The 23,684-nt window shown below is 42.8% G+C and overlaps 1 protein-coding gene across 13 annotated transcripts in view; it reads right to left on the reverse strand.

Annotated features, from left to right (window-relative positions):
• Positions 1-23,684, reverse strand: part of DOCK3 (dedicator of cytokinesis 3) — a 304,126-nt gene that overhangs the window by 68,465 nt on the left and 211,977 nt on the right. For all 13 annotated transcript variants that reach the window (XR_011563033.1, XM_070776617.1, XM_070776613.1 and 10 more), the window contains 9 exons: positions 16,189-16,313; positions 14,554-14,716; positions 13,776-13,882; positions 13,064-13,235; positions 12,620-12,717; positions 9,424-9,507; positions 8,127-8,227; positions 6,918-6,999; positions 1,168-1,338 (listed from right to left, as the gene is read on the reverse strand). Coding sequence is in view for 12 of the 13 variants with exons in the window: in XM_070776617.1 (XP_070632718.1) it covers positions 1,168-1,338; positions 6,918-6,999; positions 8,127-8,227; positions 9,424-9,507; positions 12,620-12,717; positions 13,064-13,235; positions 13,776-13,882; positions 14,554-14,716; positions 16,189-16,313 (1,103 nt within the window). In the remaining variant the exon portion in view is untranslated. The remainder of the gene's footprint in view (positions 1-1,167; positions 1,339-6,917; positions 7,000-8,126; positions 8,228-9,423; positions 9,508-12,619; positions 12,718-13,063; positions 13,236-13,775; positions 13,883-14,553; positions 14,717-16,188; positions 16,314-23,684) is intronic.

The raw sequence follows: 23,684 nt of genomic DNA on the forward strand, positions 1-23,684 counted from the left end.
TCCGGAAATGGGAGGAACATGGTATTGAGAAGAGGGCATTGCTGAGTTCTCAGAAAGCAAATCTGCCTTGCTCTGCTAGCTACCTCTGAGGTCCCCAGATCTCCACAGGCTCAGAGATGAGTAGGTGTCCTGGGTCTTGGCTGGCAGGAACTGATAGGCTGGGGGAGAGAGATGACTGGCCTGGGGTATTCAGGAGGGGAGACCATGGAAGGAGGTTTTCTTATAGAGATACCTGGTGACCTTGATGTATTCCACTTTTATAGAGGCTATAGCCCAGCTGTTCTTTTGTTCTCTGGGCCAAGGGGCCTATGGGCAACTGGAATCTAGAGGCAACATAGGAGCAAGTGGGAAACAAACAAAAAAAAATTGGGACTATTCTAATCTTAAAGGAGATATTTGAACATATATCTGTGCTGACAGACCTAGCAGTGACTGAATGAATGGACGTGACAGAGGCTGTCTAGTCTCTGTTCATAAGTTTTGATGTAATAATTGCCTTCAAGAAATCAAAGAAGTATAATTCATTAGATACAATCTTGACATTTATCTGGAAGAAAAAAAATAACCTCTTTGTGACTGGGGTAAAGAACAATATCCTTGATCCCTTCTAGGGTATGGTTGCATGGGAAAGGTAACTGATTAACTGACCAGACATATTTAATATAAGGAAGTAAACTTCCTTTCCATGCTACTATTTCTAATAGAATCTAATCCTAATTCTTAGCCAAAGTTTTCTAGTTATTTCTGCTGTTTTTCAACCAATTTCACTTTTAACTTCTAGAATGGATCAATGCTAACCTGAAGTTGTTAAAATTAATACAATGACTAGGAAATAAAATTCTCTTTGCATTCTGAATATCCTTTATAAATAAGATGTTCATGTACAACTAATAGTATGGCAGCTAAATAAATCTGGCCAAAAGAGGGCAAAGTTAAGCTTCTTCTCCAACATAAAGACACGTGGCTGTTTTATATTTGGAAGCTGGGACACAGTTGGCTTTGAAGTAAAAATAGCATTTTATTCTAGCAGGTATTTCCTTATACCTCAACCCTTACTTGAAACATAGAAACCTGGCAGGGCTTTGACTTTGGAAGCCAGAGGACAAAGAAACCACCTGCTAAGACAGACAAGAATCCAGCAGCAAAACTTTCCTGCAGCTCACAGACCTGAGTGAAAAGGAGTGTTTCTGAATTTCTGCTGTCCAGACTGAGCACAAACCGGATGGACTGGAAAAGCTCTTGGATGCTGGACCGGAACTGTTCCTCTTCCATCCCACAGGTGGCACGTGAGTACAAGATCCTTGACTGCACGATAAACTTGAAAAGGTACTCCAACGCCTGGCAGTGTGGGAGAAAGAAGGATAGACAGGTGTTAAAGATGGGCTTCCCAGGTGGCGCTAGTGGTAAAGAACCTGCCTGCCAATGCAGGAGACATAAGAGATGTGGGTTCAATCCCTGCGTCGGGAAGATTCCCCTTGAGGAGTGCATGGCAACCCACTCTAATATTCTTGCCTGGAGAATCCCATAGACAGAGGAGCCTGGCAGGCTATAGTCTATAGGGTTGCAAAGAGTTGGACATGACTGAAACAACTTAGCACATAAAGATGGTCAGGAACTAATATACGAAGGAGTGAAGGGTAGAGTACCAGCAAATTATACACTAAAATTGAGAGATGGACATTTCCAACTTTGGAGATAAGCACTTTAAAATTTTTAAAAATTTTTATTCGCATGTGGTTGATTTACAATGTTGTGTTGTACTAGTTTTTGGTATATAGCAAAGTGACTCAGTTTATATATATATTGGAGTGGCCATCATGGTCAACAAAAGAGTCCAAAATGCAGTACTTGGATGCAATCTCAAAAACGACAGAATGATCTCTGTTCGTTTCCAAGGCAAACCATTCAGTAGCACAGTAATCCAAGTCTATGCTCCAACCAGTAACGCTGAAGAAGCTGAAGCTGAATGGTTCTATGAAGACCTACAAGACCTTTTAGAACTAACACCCAAAAAAGATGTCCTTTTCATTATAGGGGACTGGAATGCAAAAGTAGGAAGTCAAGAAACACCTGGACTAACAGGCAAATTTGGCCTTGGAATACGGAATGAAGCAGGGCAAAGACTAATAGAGTTTTGCCAAGAAAATGCACTGGTCATAGCAAACACTATCTTCCAACAACACAAGAGAAGACTCTATACATGGACATCACCAGATGGTCAACACCGAAATCAGACTGATTATATTCTTTGCAGCCAAAGATGGAGAAGCTCTATACAGTCAGCAAAAACAAGACCAGGAGCTGACTGTGGCTCAGACCATGAACTCCTTATTGCCAAATTCAGACTTAAATTGAAGAAAGTAGGGAAAACCACTAGACCATTCCGGTATGACCTAAATCAAATCGCTTATGATTATACAGTGGAAGTGAGAAATAGATTTAAGGGACTAGATCTGATAGATAGAGTGCCTGATGAACTATGGAATGAGGTTCGTGACATTGTACAAGAGACAGGGATCAAGACCATCCCCATGGAAAAGAAATGCAAAAAAGCAAAATGGCTGTCTGGGGAGGCCTTACAAATAGCTGTGAAAAGAAGAGAAGTGAAAAGCAAAGGAGAAAAGGAAAGATATAAACATCTGAATGCAGAGTTCCAAAGAATAGCAAGAAGAGATAAGAAAGCCTTCCTCAGAGATCAATGCAAAGAAATAGAGGAAAACAACAGAATGGGAAAGACTAGGGATCTCTTCAAGAAAATCAGAGATACCAAAGGAACATTTCATGCAAAGATGAGCTCGATAAAAGGACAGAAATGGTATGGACCTAACAGAAGCAGAAGATATTAAGAAGAAGTGGCAAGAATACACAGAAGAACTGTACAAAAAAGATCTTCACGACCCAGATAATCACGATGGTGTGATCACTGACCTAGAGCCAGACATCCTGGAATGTGAAGTCAAGTTGGCCTTAGAAAGCATCACTACGAACAAAGCTAGTGGAGGTGATGGAATTCCAGTTGAGCTATTCCAAATCCTGAAAGATGATGCTGTGAAAGTGCTGCACTCAATAGGCCAGCAAATTTGGAAGACTCAGCAGTGGCCACAGGACTGGAAAAGGTCAGTTTTCATTCCAATCCCAAAGAAAGGCAATGCCAAAGAATGCTCAAACTACCACACAATTGCACTCATCTCACATGCTAGTAAGGTAATGCTCAAAATTCTCCAAGCCAGGCTTCAGCAATATGTGAACCGTGAACTTCCTGATGTTCAAGCTGGTTTTAGAAAAGGCAGAGGAACCAGAGATCAAATTGCCAACATCTGCTGGATCATGGAAAAAGCAAGAGAGTTCCAGAAAAGCATCTATTTCTGTTTTATTGACTATGCCAAAGCCTTTGACTGTGTGGATCACAATAAAGTGTGGAAAATTCTGAAAGAGATGGGAATACCAGACCACCTGATCTGCCTCTTGAGAACTTTGTATGCAGGTCAGGAAGCAACAGTTAGAACTGGACATGGAACAACAGACTGGTTCCAAATAGGAAAAGGAGTTCATTAAGGCTGCATATTGTCACCCTGTTTATTTAACTTATATGCAGAGTACACCATGAGAAACACTGGACTGGAAGAAACACAAGCTGGAATCAAGATTACGGGGAGAAATATGAGTAACCTCAGATATGCAGATGACACCACCCTTATGGCAGAAAGTGAAGAGGAACTAAAAAGCCTCTTGATGAAAGTGAAAGTGGAGAGTGAAAAAGTTGGCTTAAAGTTCAACATTCAGAAAACAAAGATCATGGCATCCGGTTCCATCACTTCATGGGAAATAGATGGGGAAACAGTGGAAACAGTGTCAGACTTTATTTTTCTGGACTCCAAAATCACTACAGATGGTGACTGCAGCCATGAAATTAAAAGACGCTTACTCCTTGGAAGGAAAGTTATGACCAACCTAGATAGCATATTCAAAAGCAGAGACATTACTTTGCCAACAATGGTCCGTCTAGTCAAGGCTATGGTTTTTCCTGTGGTCATGTATGGATGTGAGAGTTGGACTGTGAAGAAGGCTGAGCGCCAAAGAATTGATGCTTTTGAACTGTGGTGTTGGAGAAGACTCTTGAGAGTCCCTTGGACTGCAAGGAGATCCAACCAGTCCATTCTGAAGGAGATCCGCCCTGGGATTTCTTTGGAAGGAATGATGCTAAAGCTGAAACTCCAGTACTTTGGCCACCTCATGCGAAGAGTTGACTCATTGGAAAAGACTCTGATGCTGGGAGGGATTGGGGGCAGGAGGAGAAGGGGACGACAGAGGATGAGATGGCTGGATGGCATCACTGACTCGATGGACGTGAGTCTGAGTGAACTCCAGGAGTTGGTAATGGACAGGGAGGCCTGGCGTGCTGCAATTCATGGGGTCGCAAAGAGTCGGACACGACTGAGTGACTGATCTGATCTGATACTTTTTTTTTTTTAAGATTCTTTTCCGACGTTGGCCATTACAGAGTACTGAGTAGAGTTCCCTGTGCTATACAGCAGGTTATTATTACTTATCTCTTTTATACATAGTAGGGAAGTACTTTAATCTTTTTAAATTAGAAAAATGTTTTTTACTTTAATTTTTAAAACCTTTCCTCAAAAGTCCAAATGGTCCTTGAGCAGTAAGTATCTATGTACTGAGAGAATTGCCAAATTATTTCATGTAGCTATGGAAGTGAATAACCATAGACTATTATGGAAGCAGCTGAATTCAAGAAGATACAGGATCAAAAGAAAATTAAATTTCTCTCATTTTTCTCGGGTCTAGAAACAAAAGGCTACAAAGGCAATGATATAAGAACCTCTCTTAAATTTATTCCAAGAAGGAAGAGTACTTTAAGAAGTCTTCTGCATCTTTGAGAAACAGCTGGCACCTGACATGTGCCAGCCATCTCACCAGGGGTCCAGTTTGGAGAAAACTGGCCTCTAGTTGCACAGGAGCTGGCAGACCCAACACACCCATTCACCATCCTCTCCCAGACCAGGACACCTGCCATCAACAGTTTATGAACAATACAGGAGACAGAACTCCCATAACATGTGTTGGGAGCAGAATCTGATTTTGAGGAGCCCCTGGAGATTGGCCCATGCTTATGAGCTGAGTAATTCTCTTTTAAGAGAATTCAAGATTCTATACATTCTAATCAAAGAAAGGCTAAAGATCTCCCAGACACTGGAAAGGCAGAGTCATGAAGCACTGAAGAAAAACTTTTCCAAGGATGAAATATGGAGCTCTGGCCACCTCTTCAAAGAAGCTTTTCCTAAACTCTTGATGTGAAGTAAAACCTCCTCTCCAGCCATTCTATGCCAAAATCCTATTTATTTCTTTAATAGCATAATTAATTTTTTTCTCACTGACTTTGTATGTTTATCTTTGTATGGTTTATCTGTTGGACATGTTTATTGTCTGCCTTTTCCCCACTTGAATGGAGGTGCTATTAAGGCCGAACCTTTCTGTGTGGGTTCCTGATGAATCCCCAGTAGGTAACCCAATGTCTGACACATGGCAGGTATCAAGCAATATTGGCTGAATGAATGACTCTTAGAAGAAAACTAAGATACCATCTCCAAGGCTTTAAGCAATTAATTTCTGAACTCACACAGAACTTTTTGCATTTAACTCCACGTGTACCCCTCAATTATGCAGGGAACCTCACAGATGCTGGGGTTCAGAGAAGAACAGAATCCAGGCCCTACCCTCACATCACACTTGGCACTCTGTTCTACACCTGTGTTTGAGCCTAATTCCCTTTAGGACACAGGGGATGTGTTCTTCCAGGGGAAAGGGCAGTCTTACTCCTCTCTGCATCTCAGCAGCCATGACATGCTGTTTGCTCAGCCAACACGTATTGCATGAAGGTCAGAAGTGAGACTTGAGGCCTCAGGCTTTTATAGAATGTGCTGAGAACAGGCAGGGAAAATACAGATTTATGATTTGATTTCGCCTCTTTAAACTGATGATGCTTAGGAGAACATGTGTTTGAACTGTTACCACACGAATAACACAAGCATAGGCCCACTATAGTACTTAGAGCAGACGGTGAGATATTCAAAGAGGACAGAGAAAAAGCAGAACTACTTTGCTGCCATTCTTCTTTTATTACTAACTAGAAAGGGTGGGAAAGACATGGTTAAAAATAAACTTAAAACAAGTGACTCAAGAACAAGAAAAGATAGGGATGAAAGGAAAGACAGAAAACATGAACTTGCTATAAGTGAGTTCTCAGAGGATATGAGTTTTTTTTAAAAAAAATTGTTAATATGGAGAACTGCTGAGCAAGAGGGGAATCAACATTCTCATAGGTGGTTCTCTACAGCAGAAGCAGCAGTCATGAGAAAACGAGTTACCAGAAAGTGTAGTTAACTCACAGTGCGGACAGTCCCCTGGAAAGGGGAGCTGTCCAGCACTGCAAAGGGCTGCCTGATCATGGCTTTAAGATTATCTTCTTCTCAACATATCCACATACAGTGCATTCACTCAGTTCTTTTTACTTAAAACAGTTATATAAAATACCATGTTCAGTAAACACTGAAGAAGCGGAAAGTATTAGATAATCTTATTTCTAATCAATGTTGGCTTATTTCTAGCCAACACTGGCTTAGAAGGAGATACGATACTTCAGCCAGTGGAAGCAAAGACTGACGCTAAGGGTAGAAACGAGGCAGTGGGGATGACTACGAGCCGCAGGTACATCATCCCTCCCTCCTGCTCTCAGATAAAATTATGAGGAATAAAGACCTTTTAGGGCAAAATCAAAGTGAGGAAAGGGCAGTTAGGTGGATCAAGGCAGTCATTCCACGCTGTCTACACTTGTCCTGTCCTCTACTCCACGGAGGTTACTTGCAAAGCTCTGCAGGGGTGGGCCCTTCTCAGGACATTACCCGCATGGCTTCCTGAATGTGGTCCTGACGAATCAGTTCTGCTGAGCAGTCCATGTACCACTTCAAACAGCGGATTAGCTCCCTGGGAAAAACAACAGTCCAGAAACCCCACTTTAATCCAAAAGCAATGCAGCCTGAAATACCTGCAGTCCTAAATTAGCCATAGAGGAAATAATATACTGCTGACGAGCTAGAATGGACCGATGGATTCATTACAGCTGTGGAATCTTTAGACCACCTGGGACCAGACAACATTCCTGACCAAGAGATGCCACATTTCAATCAGCAGTTGGAGTCATTCTTTCCCACTTCCCTTGAGACACATTTCTTTTGATTACAATAAAGTTTTCCCAAAGTCATGGGCTGGATGTGTGTTTTCTTTGTTGAAAACTGCTAAGTCTCCAGAATATACAACAATGACTAGTAAATAGCAGGCTCTGAATAAAGGTGTATGGTCCCTTGTGCCCCTCCTTGCTGTCCCAATCATCTTATTTCCTTAGGACCAAGTTATCTGAGTGGCATGGGACTACAGGGTCAGAAAGTCTGCACATATACATGGCCAAAGAATTCAGAGGTCAAGAGAACAGGCCCTCTGCAGACAGCAGGGTTCACATCTGGGGCATATCAGTCTCGAGCTCTGCATCCTTGAGCAAGTTATGTGAGCTCTCTGTTCTCACTCTCTTCATTTAAAATATAGGCAACAATAGTACCTCTCAAATTATTGTGAATTCTAATGAGATGACACGTGTAAAATATATAGCACAGTGCCTGCTCTCTCCAAAGTGACATCAAAGTATCAGAGTCCAGTGATTCCACAGCTTCACCACCCTTCAGGTTTTAACTCTTCAAAACTTATGTTCATTCCATAGAATAACATGGCAACTTTTAAAATTGCTCTAATGGCTTTAGATAACCTGTGAGTGCTTTCCATGTTTACTCTTTGTATTATCTCTTTTATTGACTGTCTTTTCTTTCCTTTGATATTATTTGTGGATGCTATATTTAGCTATTCACATGCTTCTTACTGAAAAAACAAGACATTTTTAGCAGCTCTTCCATCATTTCTTAGAAGGAAAAGTATGAAAACTATGCAATAAACTATAGTATAGAATGTCAGCAGAAAGCCCACAGGTAACATCATTCTCAATGGCAAAAGCCTGTCTTTCTAGTCAAACACAAGTCCCAATGATGATGCCAAATGCAACTTACTTGTATGCCAGGGCTCCAGCAAAGTGCTTCTGGATGTACGTGTCCATTACAGGTCGGAAGTGGAAATATTTGATGTCTCGGAGCAGGTTGATGATGAATACCTGGGAGAGACAAGGTGTAGCAGAATTCAGCGGAGGCCTCAAACCTACCCCCAGAAGAAAACAACTCTTGATTCTTCAAGGAATGGCAAACTACAAGTGTTTTCTCCAGTGTTTCCAGTGAATGTAAGACTGCCACTCCAGGTATGTATTTCTGTCATGTTTGTACTATTGCTAACAACCCTGGCCTCCCATTCCAAACTTGGGACTCATTTGTCAACACCAGTGACTTTGACCTTCTCTCTTGACAATAATGCTCAGTGGTATAATATGGACCAAGGGAAGACAAAACAGTATCTGTGTTGTGGCACAAACATTAAGGTGTCTCAAACACTTGGAAAAGAGAGAAAAAAATATTGTCCTCTGAGCCAAATCATTCTATGAAAGGTTGCACCCTTCAGCAATTAGGGTTGGTTGGCCAGGGAGGCAAGAAGAAAAGTCAGAGGAACAAACTTTGAAAAATATCACTCTAACTCTTGCCTCTGTTGCTCATCTATCATACAGATTTTAGAGTACCTGGTTGTCCTTGAATAATAGTCCTCCTGGAGGACTGGACATGTTCAACAAAATGCACTAAATATTCAGATCACTGTCTTTTCTCACTGAGCAACCTTCTGAGACTCTGGTTCCCAGACAACTGTTTACAGGGAGAGGGTGTGATGCTCAGACCAGCACAGAGAGTCTCTGTTTTTCTGGTGGTTATATCCTTTGTTTTCGTTTTTAATATTTATTTACTTGGCTGTGCTGGGTCTTAGTTGTGGCACTCAGGATCTTCAGTTGTGGCATGTGAGATCTAGTTTCCTAAACAGGTATTGAACCCAGGCCCCTTGCATTGGGAGTGCAGTCTTAACCACTGGACCACCAGAAAAATTTTTGTATCTACTTTGTAAGTGGAAAACGAGCTGTCTTGTTTCCTTTATTGGTCTCTGGGCCTTTTGTTGGTGTAGGTCACTATTTCAGCAACCCTGCGATAGTATGAGACTGAGTATCAAAACCACAAAGCAGAGGTCCAGATTAGCTCATATAGGGATGTTCCAGGTAGGCAGGTTGTTGGTCTTGCCTGGTGACACTCATCAGTCCCTTTCCTGTTGGGAACATCTACATCTTGTGCCGACTCACTCAAATAAACTGCTTTCCTCAGATTTTTAAAAAGTATGTGACAGGAATAATCAATAGAAATCAGGAAAGGTAAGACTTACCAAAGACTGAAATACCAGCAGGCCATATTTCTCTGTGTTATCATCCAAAATCACAAAGAGTGTATCTAAGATGTCCTGCAGAAACTGCAACAGCATAAAAACCAGAGGGCTCAGGTCTAGGACCTTGGACACATGGTCAGACATTCAAACACCAATGAATTTATCTCCCAAACAAACAAAATCAAAGATCTCCTAAGACCTCACACTACCACTTAAAAATAACCTGGTATTCCATCTCCACCTAGCCAAGAAATAACTAGGTGAACTTTGGGTGTTTGATTACAGCCCAAAGGGCCCTAAGAGAGACCTAAAGAGGCTCTTCCTGTTGGGTAAGTGCTAAACTTATAAGAAAGAGCAATTACCTAAAAAATTTAGACCACCCATGAAGAATAGCAATCTTGAAGGAAATCTAACTGATTTTGATGTCAAATTCATTTTGAGAAAAAGTGCCTACTTTCCTGGGACCCCGAAATTCAGTAGTCTCTTATTGTCTACTATGACCTAACTCTGTAGAGGACATCTGGATAAGGATGTGACAAGCTAGGCCTTACCTACAGAAACTTATTTTTTGGTCTAGAAATTAGTATCCCAGTAGAAGAGAGAATGCAGCTGATGAGGGATGTCAAAGAGGGTAAAAGATCTGGAGACAACATTTTTCTTTTTTTGAGCAGGTGCCTTTTTCTTTCTAAGATGCCAAAGTCCAGGGAGAGAATAATAAATATTCATGGATGCTCCCAGTCTTCAAAAATCAAACCTAATACTCTGTTGGTCAAAATGTAATTTAATGATATAATGTTTACAACTTGCTTGAAAACAACATAAGGTAGAAGGCATGGATGAGGGATTTATGGGCAGGACTGGCCAGGGGTTGGTGACAGTCAGGGATGAACGACAGGGACGTGTAGGGTTATTTATTCTGTCTGCATCTTTGGATGCTTGAAATTTTCCAATAAAAAGTAAAAAATAATTAAAATGATAGCATATTCCCTTTACATTCTCTCCTGGCTGGCTTGAGAAAAATACTGATGCTAAAACCAGAAATACTGGTAGGATGTTCTCTTGTCGGGAATGTAACAACTCATCCTTAAAAAGATCACAGAGTTTTCATAGTATGTGGTCTGCTCTACTGGTGAAATTATTAATATGTTTAGAAGGAAAAAATGCCCTGAGTGTAAATTTATCTTAAGTTTCAAAACTAGTTTGTATAAAGTTTCAAAAGCTTGTTTGTATAAAGAGTTCTTTTAAAAATTTATGATACTCTGATCAATTAACACAAAATTCATATAAGACTTCATAAAAGTACAAAGAAATACACAGACTTTAAAATTATTTCTCATGTGGAGACACCATGTTGTGTATTACTGAGTCAATGGAGCTGTAAAATGAAAGCACAGACAGTGCAGTGGTAACAGATTTGATCCCTGCAATGACGGAGCCAAGAATGTCCACTCATGGACAAGGTGCCTTTCTGAAATTGAATCTCTAGCCTACATTCCACTGCGCTTGCTAATCACCCAAAGCATGTCCATTCTCCTCAGTTGAGTTCAGTCCATTGTGCAGAATCCACCTACCAGGCTTTCACCATCGGGAAGTGCCTGGGGTTCTTCTTGAGCTCAAGTCAGGTGGGCAAACACCTGGCTTCTACACAGTGGGGAGAAGCCCTAGGGTAACAACTGGGGTTGGGCAGTGTTGCTGTCAGTTTGCTCAGGCCGTTAGGTGGGAAGTGTCACAAAAGCACATGAAGAGACACGTGTACCCCAATGTTCATCGCAGCACTGTTTATAATAGCCAGGACATGGAAGCAACCTAGATGTCCATCAGCAGATGAATGGATAAGAAAGCTGTGGTACATATACACAATGGAGTATTACTCAGCCATTAAAAAGAATACATTTGAATCAGTTCTAATGAGGTGGATGAAACTGGAGCCTATTATACAGAGTGAAGTAAGCCAGAAGGACAAACACCAATACAGTATACTAATGCATATATATGGAATTTAGAAAGATGGTAACGATAACCCTGTATACGAGACAGCAAAAGAGACACTGATGTATAGAACAGTCTTATGGACTCTGTGGGAGAGGGAGAGGGTGGCAAGATTTGGGAGAATGGCATTGAAACATGTGAAATGTCATGTATGAAACGAGATGCCAGTCCAGGTTCAATGCACGATGCTGGATGCTTGGGACTGGTGCACTGGGACGACCCAGAGGGATGGTATGGGGAGGGAGGAGGGAGGAGGGTTCAGGATGGATTTTCTTTTAAAAATTTAGAAAAAAATAATTAAAAAAAAAAAAAACAACAACAAATAGATGGTGAGACAGGGTGGGGCAGAGGGAAAAAAGGATTAAACTTTTTTCTTCTCTGTCCAGCTTTAGAACTGCTGATATTTCTGGATCATAGTACTACACTGTAAATTTTATTTTCAAAATAAATTTATATATAATAGTTTGCTCTGGGGAAAACAGATTTCTGTCTTAAAAGCAACTCCAAAGGTAAAATGAAGAAGGACATCTAGAACTTTAAAATCAGTTTTTCTATATGATGTCTTCATAGTTTTTGAAATACAGCATTTTAAACTCCATTTCTGTCTCAAATAGCTATAATTATCAAAGGAGCTGTACATTCAATATTTGAAAACACACACACACACACACACACACAAAAAAGCCGTTGAGGCAGAGAGGAGGGTAGAGTTCTCTGGTCTGGACTCTTAAGTGAGAGACTGGGCAAAATCAGGAGTTCCAGTTCATGGAGAATATTTAGAGTTATTCTAGATAATCCAGAGAGTGGGGCCAGGAGGACACCAGGCTGGGTTTGTGGTAGAGGTTTACAGAGTAAGCAGAGAGAGGAAGCGAGCGGAGACCTAGAGGCATGCAGGTGGCAGCCCACACTGGGACTGTTTCTTAGAGGCTGCCCTTTAATTATCACTTTGCTTTCTGGGAAGAAAAACAAGCCAGAAAATAGGGTTTAAAAATTAAATATAGTTTCTAAAAGGTAATAAACCTGATGTGATACCTACTTTAAAGAAAGAAGCTAATTGAAAAAAATAAAAATAACTTTATCTCTACTCACTTAACTATATACCTTAAAAAGTGGTCTCAGGGGCTTATAGGCAGAAATCAAGGGGAAGTAAGGCCCTCTGCCCAGATTCTTGCTCAGCTAGCACGTGTGAACTAGGTGAAAGCCATACCTTAACAATTTCCTCCCCACTGACATGCCGCAGCCGCCCAAGGATGTCCATGATCCGGTCTGGAAAGGCCTTCCATTTCAGCAGAGCAAGGAGGTCCACTAGGAAGCAAGCCCCAAAAATGGTGAACCCTGGCTATGTCATGGGCAAGCAAAGCCTAGACTCCCCCTGCCAAGGGTGGGTGGGATCTAGAGAGACAGAAATAGCTGGAAGCAGTGAAACAGCCTCCAGAGTGCTGCGATCAAGGCTACAGACACATCTGTAAAACCACGGAAAACCCCTTAGCTTGCTATTACCAAGTGATTCCCTAAACTTCGAATGAGAAGAATTCCCTCACTACGGCATGAAAAAGCAGAAGCAACAATTTCTGTCTCTTGACAAATACCAGCAACATGAAGCAGCAAGTGGGGACAGTGCAGGGCTCCACCCCGCAGGCACCTGGCCTACCGTTCTGGGTGAGCTTGGTGGAAGAGAGCTGTGTGGAAATGAAGAAAGACTCTTTGGTGCTGCGCTGGAAGATGAGGCTGGAGGGGATGTTAGGGCAGCCATTGTAATCCTCTTTGCAGCAGGGCAGGCCCAGGTACAGAGCGTGGTTGTTAAACGTGCTATTCTCATCACACTGTAGGCATAAGTAGAGAACACAGAATATTTCTGGAACCATGCCACATGTAAAACATCAGTCCCAGGGATTTTGGGTTCTTGAGGCTGGACCTTGGACCTCAGGTCCTGTTAGAAGGGTGTTTCCTAAGCACTTTAAAAGTGTTTTCCATTTCTTCCCCCAGAATGGCTCACACGCCTTTTTAAAGAAAACATGGCGAAGCTCATGCCCTCTATCTGTTGTGCAGAAAACTTCGTGCCGGCTTTGCTGTGATAGCTGACAGAATCAGAGTCTCAAATGGCAGGTTTCCAAATGTAAAAGCCAAGGCCGTAATGGCACAAAGGGGCTGAATAACAGATTTCCACAACTAGTGGAGTGAGAAGTTGGAAACAAAGGCCCTGCTGGCGTGACCTGTGGGAAAAGATAAAAGCCTGCCCACAGGTGTCCTGCTGTCTCCACCTGCACTCCACCCTAGATCCTCTGGCCCACTCAGGGGGAACCACCTGACCGACAACCACATGTGAGAGTGGTCTGAGCAGGGGACAGACTCAGGCTCCGTACCTTGTACACGTAGAGCTCATGGATGTCATCGGAGAGGGTGGTGCCATCGTCCCGCATCAAGGGTGAGAATGCAAAGCCGAAGAGTTTCTTTTCCCCTTTGTCTTTGGCTGCAATCAGAGCCAAGCATGAGTCGTTCGGCCTCTCACCTCCCTTTCCAACAGAAATTCCCCTTTTCCTTATCACCTTGTGTGCTTTACTTCTTTGTCCCTTACTTTGTTCATTAAATAGTTAGCAACCTGATGGTAAGAAGGATCAGAAATGTACTAGGCTGAGTTTCCATTTATATCGCAAGGTACGCACGCTACCTAGAACCAAACAGAAACTACATGGCTAGTCTTGATAAACCAGGGGCTCTTTAAGAAGGAGTTTACTATATACAAAGGAAACCCCCAAAGAGGAATGACCCTGGCAATTATCCACTGTCCAAGTCAGACACTACAAAAGGCCAACAACATCAGATCTCATTTTTAAAAAATATTTCTTTTTGATGTGGACCATTTTTAAAGTCTTCATTGAAGTTGTTACAATACCTAACCAGGGATTGAACCCACAACCCTGGAACTGAATATAAAGTCTTAACCGCTGGACCCAGGGAAGTCCCCAGATTCCACGTTTTTGAATCACTGTCCAAAGAAGAGTCTCTGATGACATCCCACCTCTGTGTACACAACTCCTCATTTTCTTGCCCTGATACTAATAAAACTCTTATTTCTGTCTCAGAGAAGGAAGAGTTATATTTATATTCTCAAAGCAATGTAGAGAGAGAAATCTCACTCACTGGAACAGTGTCTGAACTCGAAGCGCAGGTGGGAGCCCCGGAACCGGTCGATGGGGATGGGCAATTTGATAATCTCTCCCCAGCGAGGACTGTTGCTGTGGTAGAGGACGAAGGAGTGGTAGGAACTCCTGTTGGGCTCTCCTGAACCCAAGCTGATGCAGTCCTGGAAGAGAGAAGCAGAGCAACATACCATCATACTGGAGGGGTCCCTTGGATTTCTCTGGACATTTCACTTCTTCCTTTGTGAGGGTCTCATTTTTCCATCAGGCCAAATCTATCAGGTGACTGAAATTCAGACTCTAGGGGCAACTGTGAAGATGGCATAAGGAGCCAGCAGTCACAGTGCTCCTTGTTCTCCTTGGAGCAGAGGCAACCGCACACACCACTCAGCTCACCTGAAGGAAGCTGAGTGGTGCCATCTGAATCACTAAGGCAGACTCTTCATCCTCATTAAGAAAGAAATGGACTCAGTGAAGTCAACCGTACACAGAGCTTTCCAGATCAGAGAAATAATTAAATAACAAAACGGAGAGAACCGGTTTTCTAATCTTCAGCCCAAAGGTGCACTGGCATTTTATGTTGCCTGTGGCTGACTGTTCTTGGACATAACCAAGGTAGACCAGATTTAACTTGACCCCAGTTTCCAAATATTACTGTGAAAATGCAGTCCCTTGCCCCCCGGGAAGCTGCAGGCAATACAATCCGGAGCAGCTCCCTGTCCACACAGGGCAGAGTGAACAGCTGAGAGCTCTGCTGACCCCCACATTACTCATGCAAACAAGAATTGCCTTAGTCCTTGAGGTGGGTTTTTTTTAATGACACACATATCTCTAATACCACATCTACCCTCCATTTCTTTCTATTAAATAGCTTTGAGAGATGACTGTACTAAGTTTACCTCTTTCCTTCTGTAAAATGTGGATGATCACTGCTGTTCTGCCTACCTCATGAGGCTGCTGTCAACACACAGAAGCCAGGTTTGTAAAAGACTGATTTGCCTTCTACCATGTGGCATGCAAACAATGCCTTCTCATTTACCAAGGACTTGACCATGACTTGACTAAGGGAAAAACTGACATAATGAAAGTAGAAAAACAGCACTCTGGGTCTTCTCTTTTAATCAAGAGTGTCAGAGGGTCCTTGTGCTGCACTGGTTGGAAATCACCTTTGGGGGCCTGAGTCTGATGTTCCTTGTCACATAACCTGGTAACAGCAAGTGGGTATACCTATTTACTAAAGAGCAAATATAACTTTCTATATTAGCTCTAGGACCTAATAACAGGTCCAAACGAGTGGGACCTAATAACAGTTACCAAAACTAAGCAGCTGGATGCTAGACAGGTGGCTGAAAAAGTAACATGTAGGACAGAACTGTAGGGAATAGGTCTAAATGAGGACAGGAAGGATTCAGGTCAGACACTAGGAAGAATTTCTGAAAAGGCTGTATGACCCTGGAAGTCATTATCAGAGCATACTGCAGGGTTTCCCTGAAGAGAAGCTAAGGTGGAGAAGAGTCTTAGGAAGTGATTTGAGTTCAGTCCCTCTTGAGGAGGATGGGTCTCTGGACAAAGTCCACAGAAACACTAAAATTATTACAGGATTAGCTGCCATTTCAAACTGACCGGCAAACCTTACCTTCAAGATTTCGCCGTCTGCGTAAAGCACATACATAGTCACTTCAATATTCTTTTGAACACTCTTTCCCCCTCTCTCAAAATCCCCCTTCTCCAGGGTGAGGTACAGGTCATTGCGGATATCACCTGCGGGGAAAGAAGTGTCACGCATTCATGACTGCAGAAGCCACTGTGCCCCATGTGCGTGGAGGACAAGGCTAGCATCTGGATCCTCCAGGGTTCAGGGAGGTGCTCAGGGCATTCCAAGCTTGGTTAATAACAATGGATGTTCCACCGGTATCAGTGCAGCAGTACTCAGGTGGGTTAGTCATGTGCCCTCTAAGTCTGAATCTTAAGGCTGTTCACCACAGCTTGGCTAGGGTGGGAAAAGGCAGACTGTGGGGGACTGCTCAACCTCTCTCCCCTCCAAAAGAATGGCTGTAATCTAATCCTCCAAAAGAGGAAAGGTTTTACAATCAAAAGGAATAGCACTTCCTTTAATCATATCTACGTCTTAACCACTAATTCCTCGTCCTTTCCCTCTCTTTGCTACCTTTTCTTTTGGCAGCCCTCCATCTTTCTGAGTCTGCCTAGAGGATACACTGCTCCTTCCTTCTGGAGGCTTACGTAGTTTCATTCCCTGCTGGGGTGCCAGCAGGTCACTGGATGGGCAAGTTTTCTTCTTTTTGTAGCAAGTGCTCTGGGAGCAGATGACTCCCCAAAAGCGCAGGTGCCAAAGCACTGGGGCGACAGTGTTGTGCTCCTGTGCTTTGAGTCCAGCCCGTGCAGCCCACACTGGCTGCTTTAGAGTGGGCAGGAGCAGAACCAGCTGCAAGTCTGAAATGACCTAAGTCTCAAATGCCTTTTTCTTTAAGGGGGGATGGAACTGTCTGTTCATGTATAAAAGGAGCTTATATGGGCTGCTCTAAGCTTCTAAACCCGCAAAGTGACCAATTTTACTTAACACAAACTAAGAAGGACTTTTGACTTGCAAAAAAAAAAAAAAAAGTAAAGCCTGTGGGGGGGGCGGGATTTCAAAGGAGAAAATGACAAGGGAAACCAGGTGAGGCCAAAGTGAGATGTGTCGGCAGCCTGAAGAAATCAACTGAAAGTTAATGGAACAATTCATTAACTTGCAAAGCAAACCAGTTCAGAAATCAAATTCTTTCTACTTCAGTTTCTACAAAAACTGGCACATCTAAGTCTGTTCATTACTTGGAATCACAATGACATAAAGAGGCTTTGTTTTTGGTGAGCTACTAAGCTTTCTGGTTTGGTCAGGTACTTAATGAGAGCCTCTTTTCCGCACTGCCCACTTCTCTAACTGTGAGTGTCTGAGTGTCTCTTACACATGAAACAGTGATAGACTAAGACTGGCCCATATCTTGGGCTTTAGGGGTCTTTACATCCAAACCTTCTGTTCTTCATATTGCCTTCCTACCCTATGAGTACTGTCAATTTTTTTTTTTTTTTTTTGGTCACATAATACTCTCAAAAGAGCAGTCCATGAGAAACAATTATTCTCTGACAATGCAGAGAACTTTAACAAGCGAAAGCTATTTCCCTAAACAAATAGCCCTGAGGCTTCACGAAGGGAAGAAGAAAATGTGTTCTTGAAAATCACATGCAAATGCAACTGCTGGGCACGTGGGTCCGACTTCAGGGGGTCCATCCTTGCAGTCGGTACAGACTTTCCTCCTGGGCTGAGCAGAACCTCTACTTTGAATTCTGATGAGTCTGGAACTTTAATCTTCCTCTTTTGAACAATCCTACTTGGGTCCTCCTTCACTTTCATGCATTGGAGAAGGAAACGGCAACCCATTCCAGTGTTCTTGCCTGGAGAATCCCAGGGACCGGGGAGCCTGGTGGGCTGCCGTCTATGGGGTCATACAGAGTCGGACACGACTGAAGTGACTTAGCAGCAGCAGCAGGTCATTAAAAAGAGCACTTGTGTGCAGGTAGGGTGGGGAAGGCAAGCAGGAGGAGAAGGAAAACTCAAATTCATCAGTTTGCTACTGTCAGAACAGAGGATGAAAAAAATCAGCCCTGAAAGTAAAATTCAAAATTACTGGGAACTTAACTATATGGGGGAAATCAGAGTTGGTTACACCTTAAATTTTTAAAAACTGGAACAGACACCTCAGAGCTTTCTCCTGATAATAGCCTCTTAGTTACATATTAGCTTTTCTATGGAACTTAAGTAATTATTCAATTTCTAGGATGATTTGGCATAAAGTGAATAGAGAATTTTAATATCTAAAGAATAGGTGCTTTGTTTAAAATTACCCTGGTTTAAATCAGCACTCTCTGGAAGTTATTCTCAAGACAATTCATGTGACTCTTCAAAGCAGATGTTGGCTACCAGCAACAGTATTCTAGCTTGTACAAGCATTTTAAATTTCTGTGGCTCTATACAAAAGGTAACATATTATAGTAAGTATGTCCCTAGATGGAACATTTCAAACTTTTCCTAGCATTGTATGATATAAAATACTAATATCAAATTGAACATCATCTTAGAGATGGATAATAACAGAATTTGGTCTGTTTTGGTTTTATAGAGTGAGTTCATAGTTTCTGGGAAGCTTCTCCAGGGTATTTTAAACCAGAATGCCAATTTCAAATGAAGGACTGAGCTAGATATTCCTACAGGTTTCATTCTTTTAAAATTTTCTATTTAAATAGAATGCCTTTTGTGATCATCTAGAAAATGTGTAAATACACATAACTGTACCCTCTGAGTTACACAGTGAAGCAGCTTGATTTCATCAGATCTTTCCTCTTTATTTACAGAATAGATCTGCCTAGAACCAAGGCCATTCTCAGTCAGAAGAGTTGCAATTTTGTAAATTATGGCTTCAATTTTGAAAACAGCTCTTTGTAACAGTTAATGTAGCTGGGGCCTTCTCCTCAAAAGCTCTCTGGAGGATCATTTAAGTTGAACTCTCCACTAATTCTCAAGGAACTAGAAGAAACAAATGTGAAGAGCTCCAGGATGTAATGAGCCAGGCCTGCCTTAGAGAGAGCTTCCCAGGGTCCCCACTGTTCACAGCTATCCTGATCGCATGTTACATGTTTACAAAGACTACTAGTAGGATCATGGGTTAATACTGTCTCCAGGAGGCTTGTGTAAACTTTAGTACCAGTGGCCGGGAAATATTACCAGGAGAGGCATGAAGACAGGCACCTTACAATAAGGATGGGAAAGAGAAGGCCTGAGCAGCAGTTTCTGTGATTAGTTTGGAGACCACTGCGTATATCTGAATCATCTAGGGAGCTTGTTAGAACTAGATTTCGAATATTCACCCTTAGAGATTCTAGTAGGTCTTGGGTGGGGCTTGTGTACTTGTATCTTTAAAAGGCATCAGGTAACTCTGATGCCCTCCAGGGTTTAACATCAGGGGACCATAAAGTGTGGGTCTGCTGGGAAGATGCTAGTGAAGTCTGTCTGGGGGTGTGGAACTGGGTAGCTCTTAAGACAGCATGGAGGATTGATGGGACGGGTATGGAGGGGGGAAGCTTTCTGGAAGCAAGTGGGAGTGTATATTGTGGAGGGCAGCCCTGATTGCATTTGCTAGGTGTCCTCTGCTTCCTAAGATTGGCAGAGCCTCTAAAAAGCATCAGCAGTGCCTTACATCTCTGAATGCTTGGTGCTCAGTTGACACGCAACAGAGTTTCTTGAATGGGAAGATGAATGAATGAGGCTGTTCTTGTAAGAGCGCTTCAGAATAAATAATCTTTGTCCCTTTTTCAGTTTCACACAGCAGCCAGTGACAGCTGTTGGTAAAGCTGCATGTCAGAGAACTAGGGACTTAAGAGTCGGCAGAGGCTGGCAAACTTTTTCTGGAAGAGGCCAGATAGTAAGTACCTTTCAGGCTTTGTGGGCCACATGTTCTTTGTTTTCACAACCCTTTTAAAACGTAAAAAACCATTCTGAGTTGGCAGACAGTATGAAAGGCTTCTGGATTTGGCCTATGGGCTATAGTTTGCTGATACAGTGTTCAACTGTCTAGAGCAGCGTCACGACCCAGCAACACTCCAGATTCCTAGAAGTCGACACAAAACAGATGCTGGGGAGGGAGCCAGGTCAGGGACCTGAGGCCGTCTGATGATGTCAGGGATTGGCCTGAAACATTCTGGGGTCCTTAGAGACAGAGGTTTCAGAAGGAAGCGGTGCTTTGCAGCTACCGGAATCTCAGGGGGCTGGGAAGCACTTGGACAGAGCTGCATCCAGCAGAGAACAGCGTGTGCTTCAGTGGCCGGGCCTGATCATCCAAAGACCTGCATCCTAGTGTGACTCTGGAGAAACAGCTCATCACATGTTTGCAGGTCTCCTCTGAAAGCAGCCTCTACAGAGGTTTCAGAGTCTTCGAGGTCCAGCTCAGGCACCAGAGTCTCTGTTAGCAAGATCGTCTCTTGCCAGACACGCCAGCCTTACTTGGAGTTTGGGGGGCACTACGTCTTGCTTGGATTCTTTATTACATTCATGTTCCTTCTGTACAAATGACTCACACCACGTGTGAGGCTCTGGGTTCAAGGATAATAGTGTTAACTACTATAGTATTTAGAACTTGTCCAATTCGAGACAGGATTAGAAAGAGCTTCTGTGGATAGTGCTTTCTTTCCCTTAAGACCACCTAAAACTAGAACGCATCTTCTCCAAGGAGACACTGCAGCCTGCTCGGGATGGGGCTAATTCCATCTCTTGGCAGAACAGGAGTCTCCTGACAGCATTCACGGAGATGTGGAGATGTTAACTACCATCCTGTATGGACAGTTTCAGACATGTGACCAAAGTTTTATATGCTGGAGTAGCTCTTATTCTGAGGAAGAGATTTTAAAAAAAAGCTCTGGGAAGATTTCTTTAGAGTACCCAGGAAAGACAGGTTCTTTGTTTTTCTAACCAAGTCTTCAATGTCACACTTCTATTGGTTTCTATTGCTACAAAGTCAGTGACGTTCTCTGCTCTAACAGAATGACAGGAATGGACACGGTGTGACATCACTGTGCATAGTTATTCCTTTCTTGGGTCAGGGATGTGGGGATATTCCAACCCATTGTGGGACCAGATGTGATCATTCCTAAACTATCCCTTAGAGATACAGCCAAAGCTTCATGTGACACTCAGACTGACCACAATCTTTTGAATCTACTTGTGGTAAATACTGTCATCACTCTTTTGAGGAGAACTTTTCTTTCAAAAGTCATGAGATGTGTCCAGCAGAGCTGATAAGAGCAGCTTTCTGCCTTTCTGATTCTTCACAGCTTGGGATAAGCACTACTCATTTTCTTTTCAATGGGAATAGCTGATCTATCTCATAAAAATCCTTTCCTGTATCTATTCACCTAGGGCTTTGTAAGGTTTTCTAAATATTCCAACATGTCCTTAGTTTTCTCTGATCTTAATAAACACCTAAAGTAATACACAGTCTCTAGGTTGGGCTGGTAGCTTCTCTAACATTGTGTCAGTTATCCCAAAAGGTGAGGCTGATGAAGGATTAATAATGTAAATGACACCCCACCCCAGTATTGCAACATTCCATGAAACAAATGAAGATGGAAACAAAGCAGGCAAAAGCAGACAGGACACACAAAAGCAGGAACTTACACCCAACTATCTTCATCTCTGCACCAGAAAGAAAGGGGCGAGAATGAGGGGACAGCACAGAGAGAAACAAGAACAATTAAGACAAACAGGAAAAGAGAAAAAAACATCACTTGCAGGTTGGTGATGAAGCATGCACTTTATATCAGGGATCAAAGCAAAGGACAGAGTGTATTTCTGAGCACAAGGGCAGGAGTCGGGGGGCCCCCTTGAGGGCTGCCATGCCAGCATAGCTGCCTTCTAAAGGGCAAGGTCAGGGCAACCCAGAGAGGAGCTTGTACCAGGTCTGATTCATAGAGGGGCAAAACATCCCTAAAGCAGAGTACTCTTTAGGACACAGTTCTCAAAGGGGGCCCTAAACCATCACCTGATAGCCTGTGAGGAATACAATGCTCAGGTCCCACCCCAATCCTCCTGTATCAGAAACTCTTGAGGTGGGTTTAGCAATGTGTTTTTCACAAGCCCTGCAGGTGGTTCTGATACACACTAAAGTTAGAGCAATACTGGTTTAGGGAAAAAAAAAACTTAGCCATCAGCTAGAATATATTAAAATCACAGGGCAGATTTCTTCTGACAAAAGAGAAGCTCATTTAACTAATATGAAACTTGACCCACAACGCCCACGGTAAATGATAACCTTACAAATTCAAGGCTGAGAAAACAAGTTAAAAGGTTTCTTTCCCACAGAGCTATGACAGCTCTGCATTCCTACTGACTCCAGGGAATAGACTCTCCTGGAAAGCTGACACTTGGAAAACTGCACAGAAGCTGGTGGCACCCCCTGCTGGCTTAGACGAGGTTTGGAGGAGGGTACAGACCACTCTTGAGCAAGAGGTTTTAAATCATTCCCTTTCAGTTTACAGTCTTTTGGCTGACAGTTTTCTTGAAAGTTCTAATTGGGCTAATGCTGACAAGTGAGTCACAGAAAGCTCATTCACCTGAAACGTCTGCCCTGCTCCAGTATTTCCTCTCCATTTTCTTGAAAAAAATCTCAAGGAGTAAAAGTGTGTTGTAGAGTTATTAGTTTCTGTAATGAACTAAAATGAGTTGGGAGGGAAGGAGGAACTACCCATAGAAATATGGCGATAAACCAACAAAAGGCTATTAGGTGCTCAGTTTCAAAATCAGGCTTAAGTTCCCACATCGGTTTATTCTTCTGTAATCTTGGATGGAGTTTCCTGGGTTTATGTGCCTTCTCTGCGACTCCCAGAACACCACGAGCAATGGTGGTCTTGCCTCGTGCTCACTACCATGAGTCATGAACACAGCTGGATGCCTATGCAGTCAGGGCCTTGGCTGTGGCAAAGAGTAGGACATCTCCTATTCACAGCAGTCACATGGTGTATCTTACACACTCGTGGAAAGCAACAGGAGACCACTGGAAAGCCATTTTCTGAAATCCTGTGTCAGATACTGGTGTGGTTAGAACTTGTCTAAATGCTGTAACTCAGACCTACAAGCTCTGTCAATATGCTTTGACAAGGACCTGTCTGGGCCATCTGACATAAAGGACCTCTCCAAATGAGTATCTAGTAGTTTCTCCCAAATGCTGGTAGTTTCAAAATAAGAGCCATAGTATATGAACCATTCTAATTTTTCCATGTATTCTAATTTCTCAGACTTCAGCGCTGAAATGCTCACAGTTATTAACATAGTTCATTTCATTGTTCATTTCTCTTATGACCATGTGTCAAGAAGCTGCAATTTCTTGTAACTCAGTCATACCAGCACCATGAGGGCCGAGGGACCATTGCAGCCCAGATCCAATATTCCCACGGGTGAAGAGTGGACCAGCTGCAGGTGGAGGGTGACCTCACAAAGGGACTTGCTGTCACAGACGTGGTTTCCCAGGACAGGTGGGCCACAACTGGAAACACTGCTGCACACTTTTCTTGCTGCTCTAGCAGAACCTT

This window comes from Bos indicus, chromosome 22 (assembly GCF_029378745.1).
Source record: "Bos indicus isolate NIAB-ARS_2022 breed Sahiwal x Tharparkar chromosome 22, NIAB-ARS_B.indTharparkar_mat_pri_1.0, whole genome shotgun sequence".
NCBI lineage: Eukaryota > Metazoa > Chordata > Mammalia > Artiodactyla > Bovidae > Bos > Bos indicus.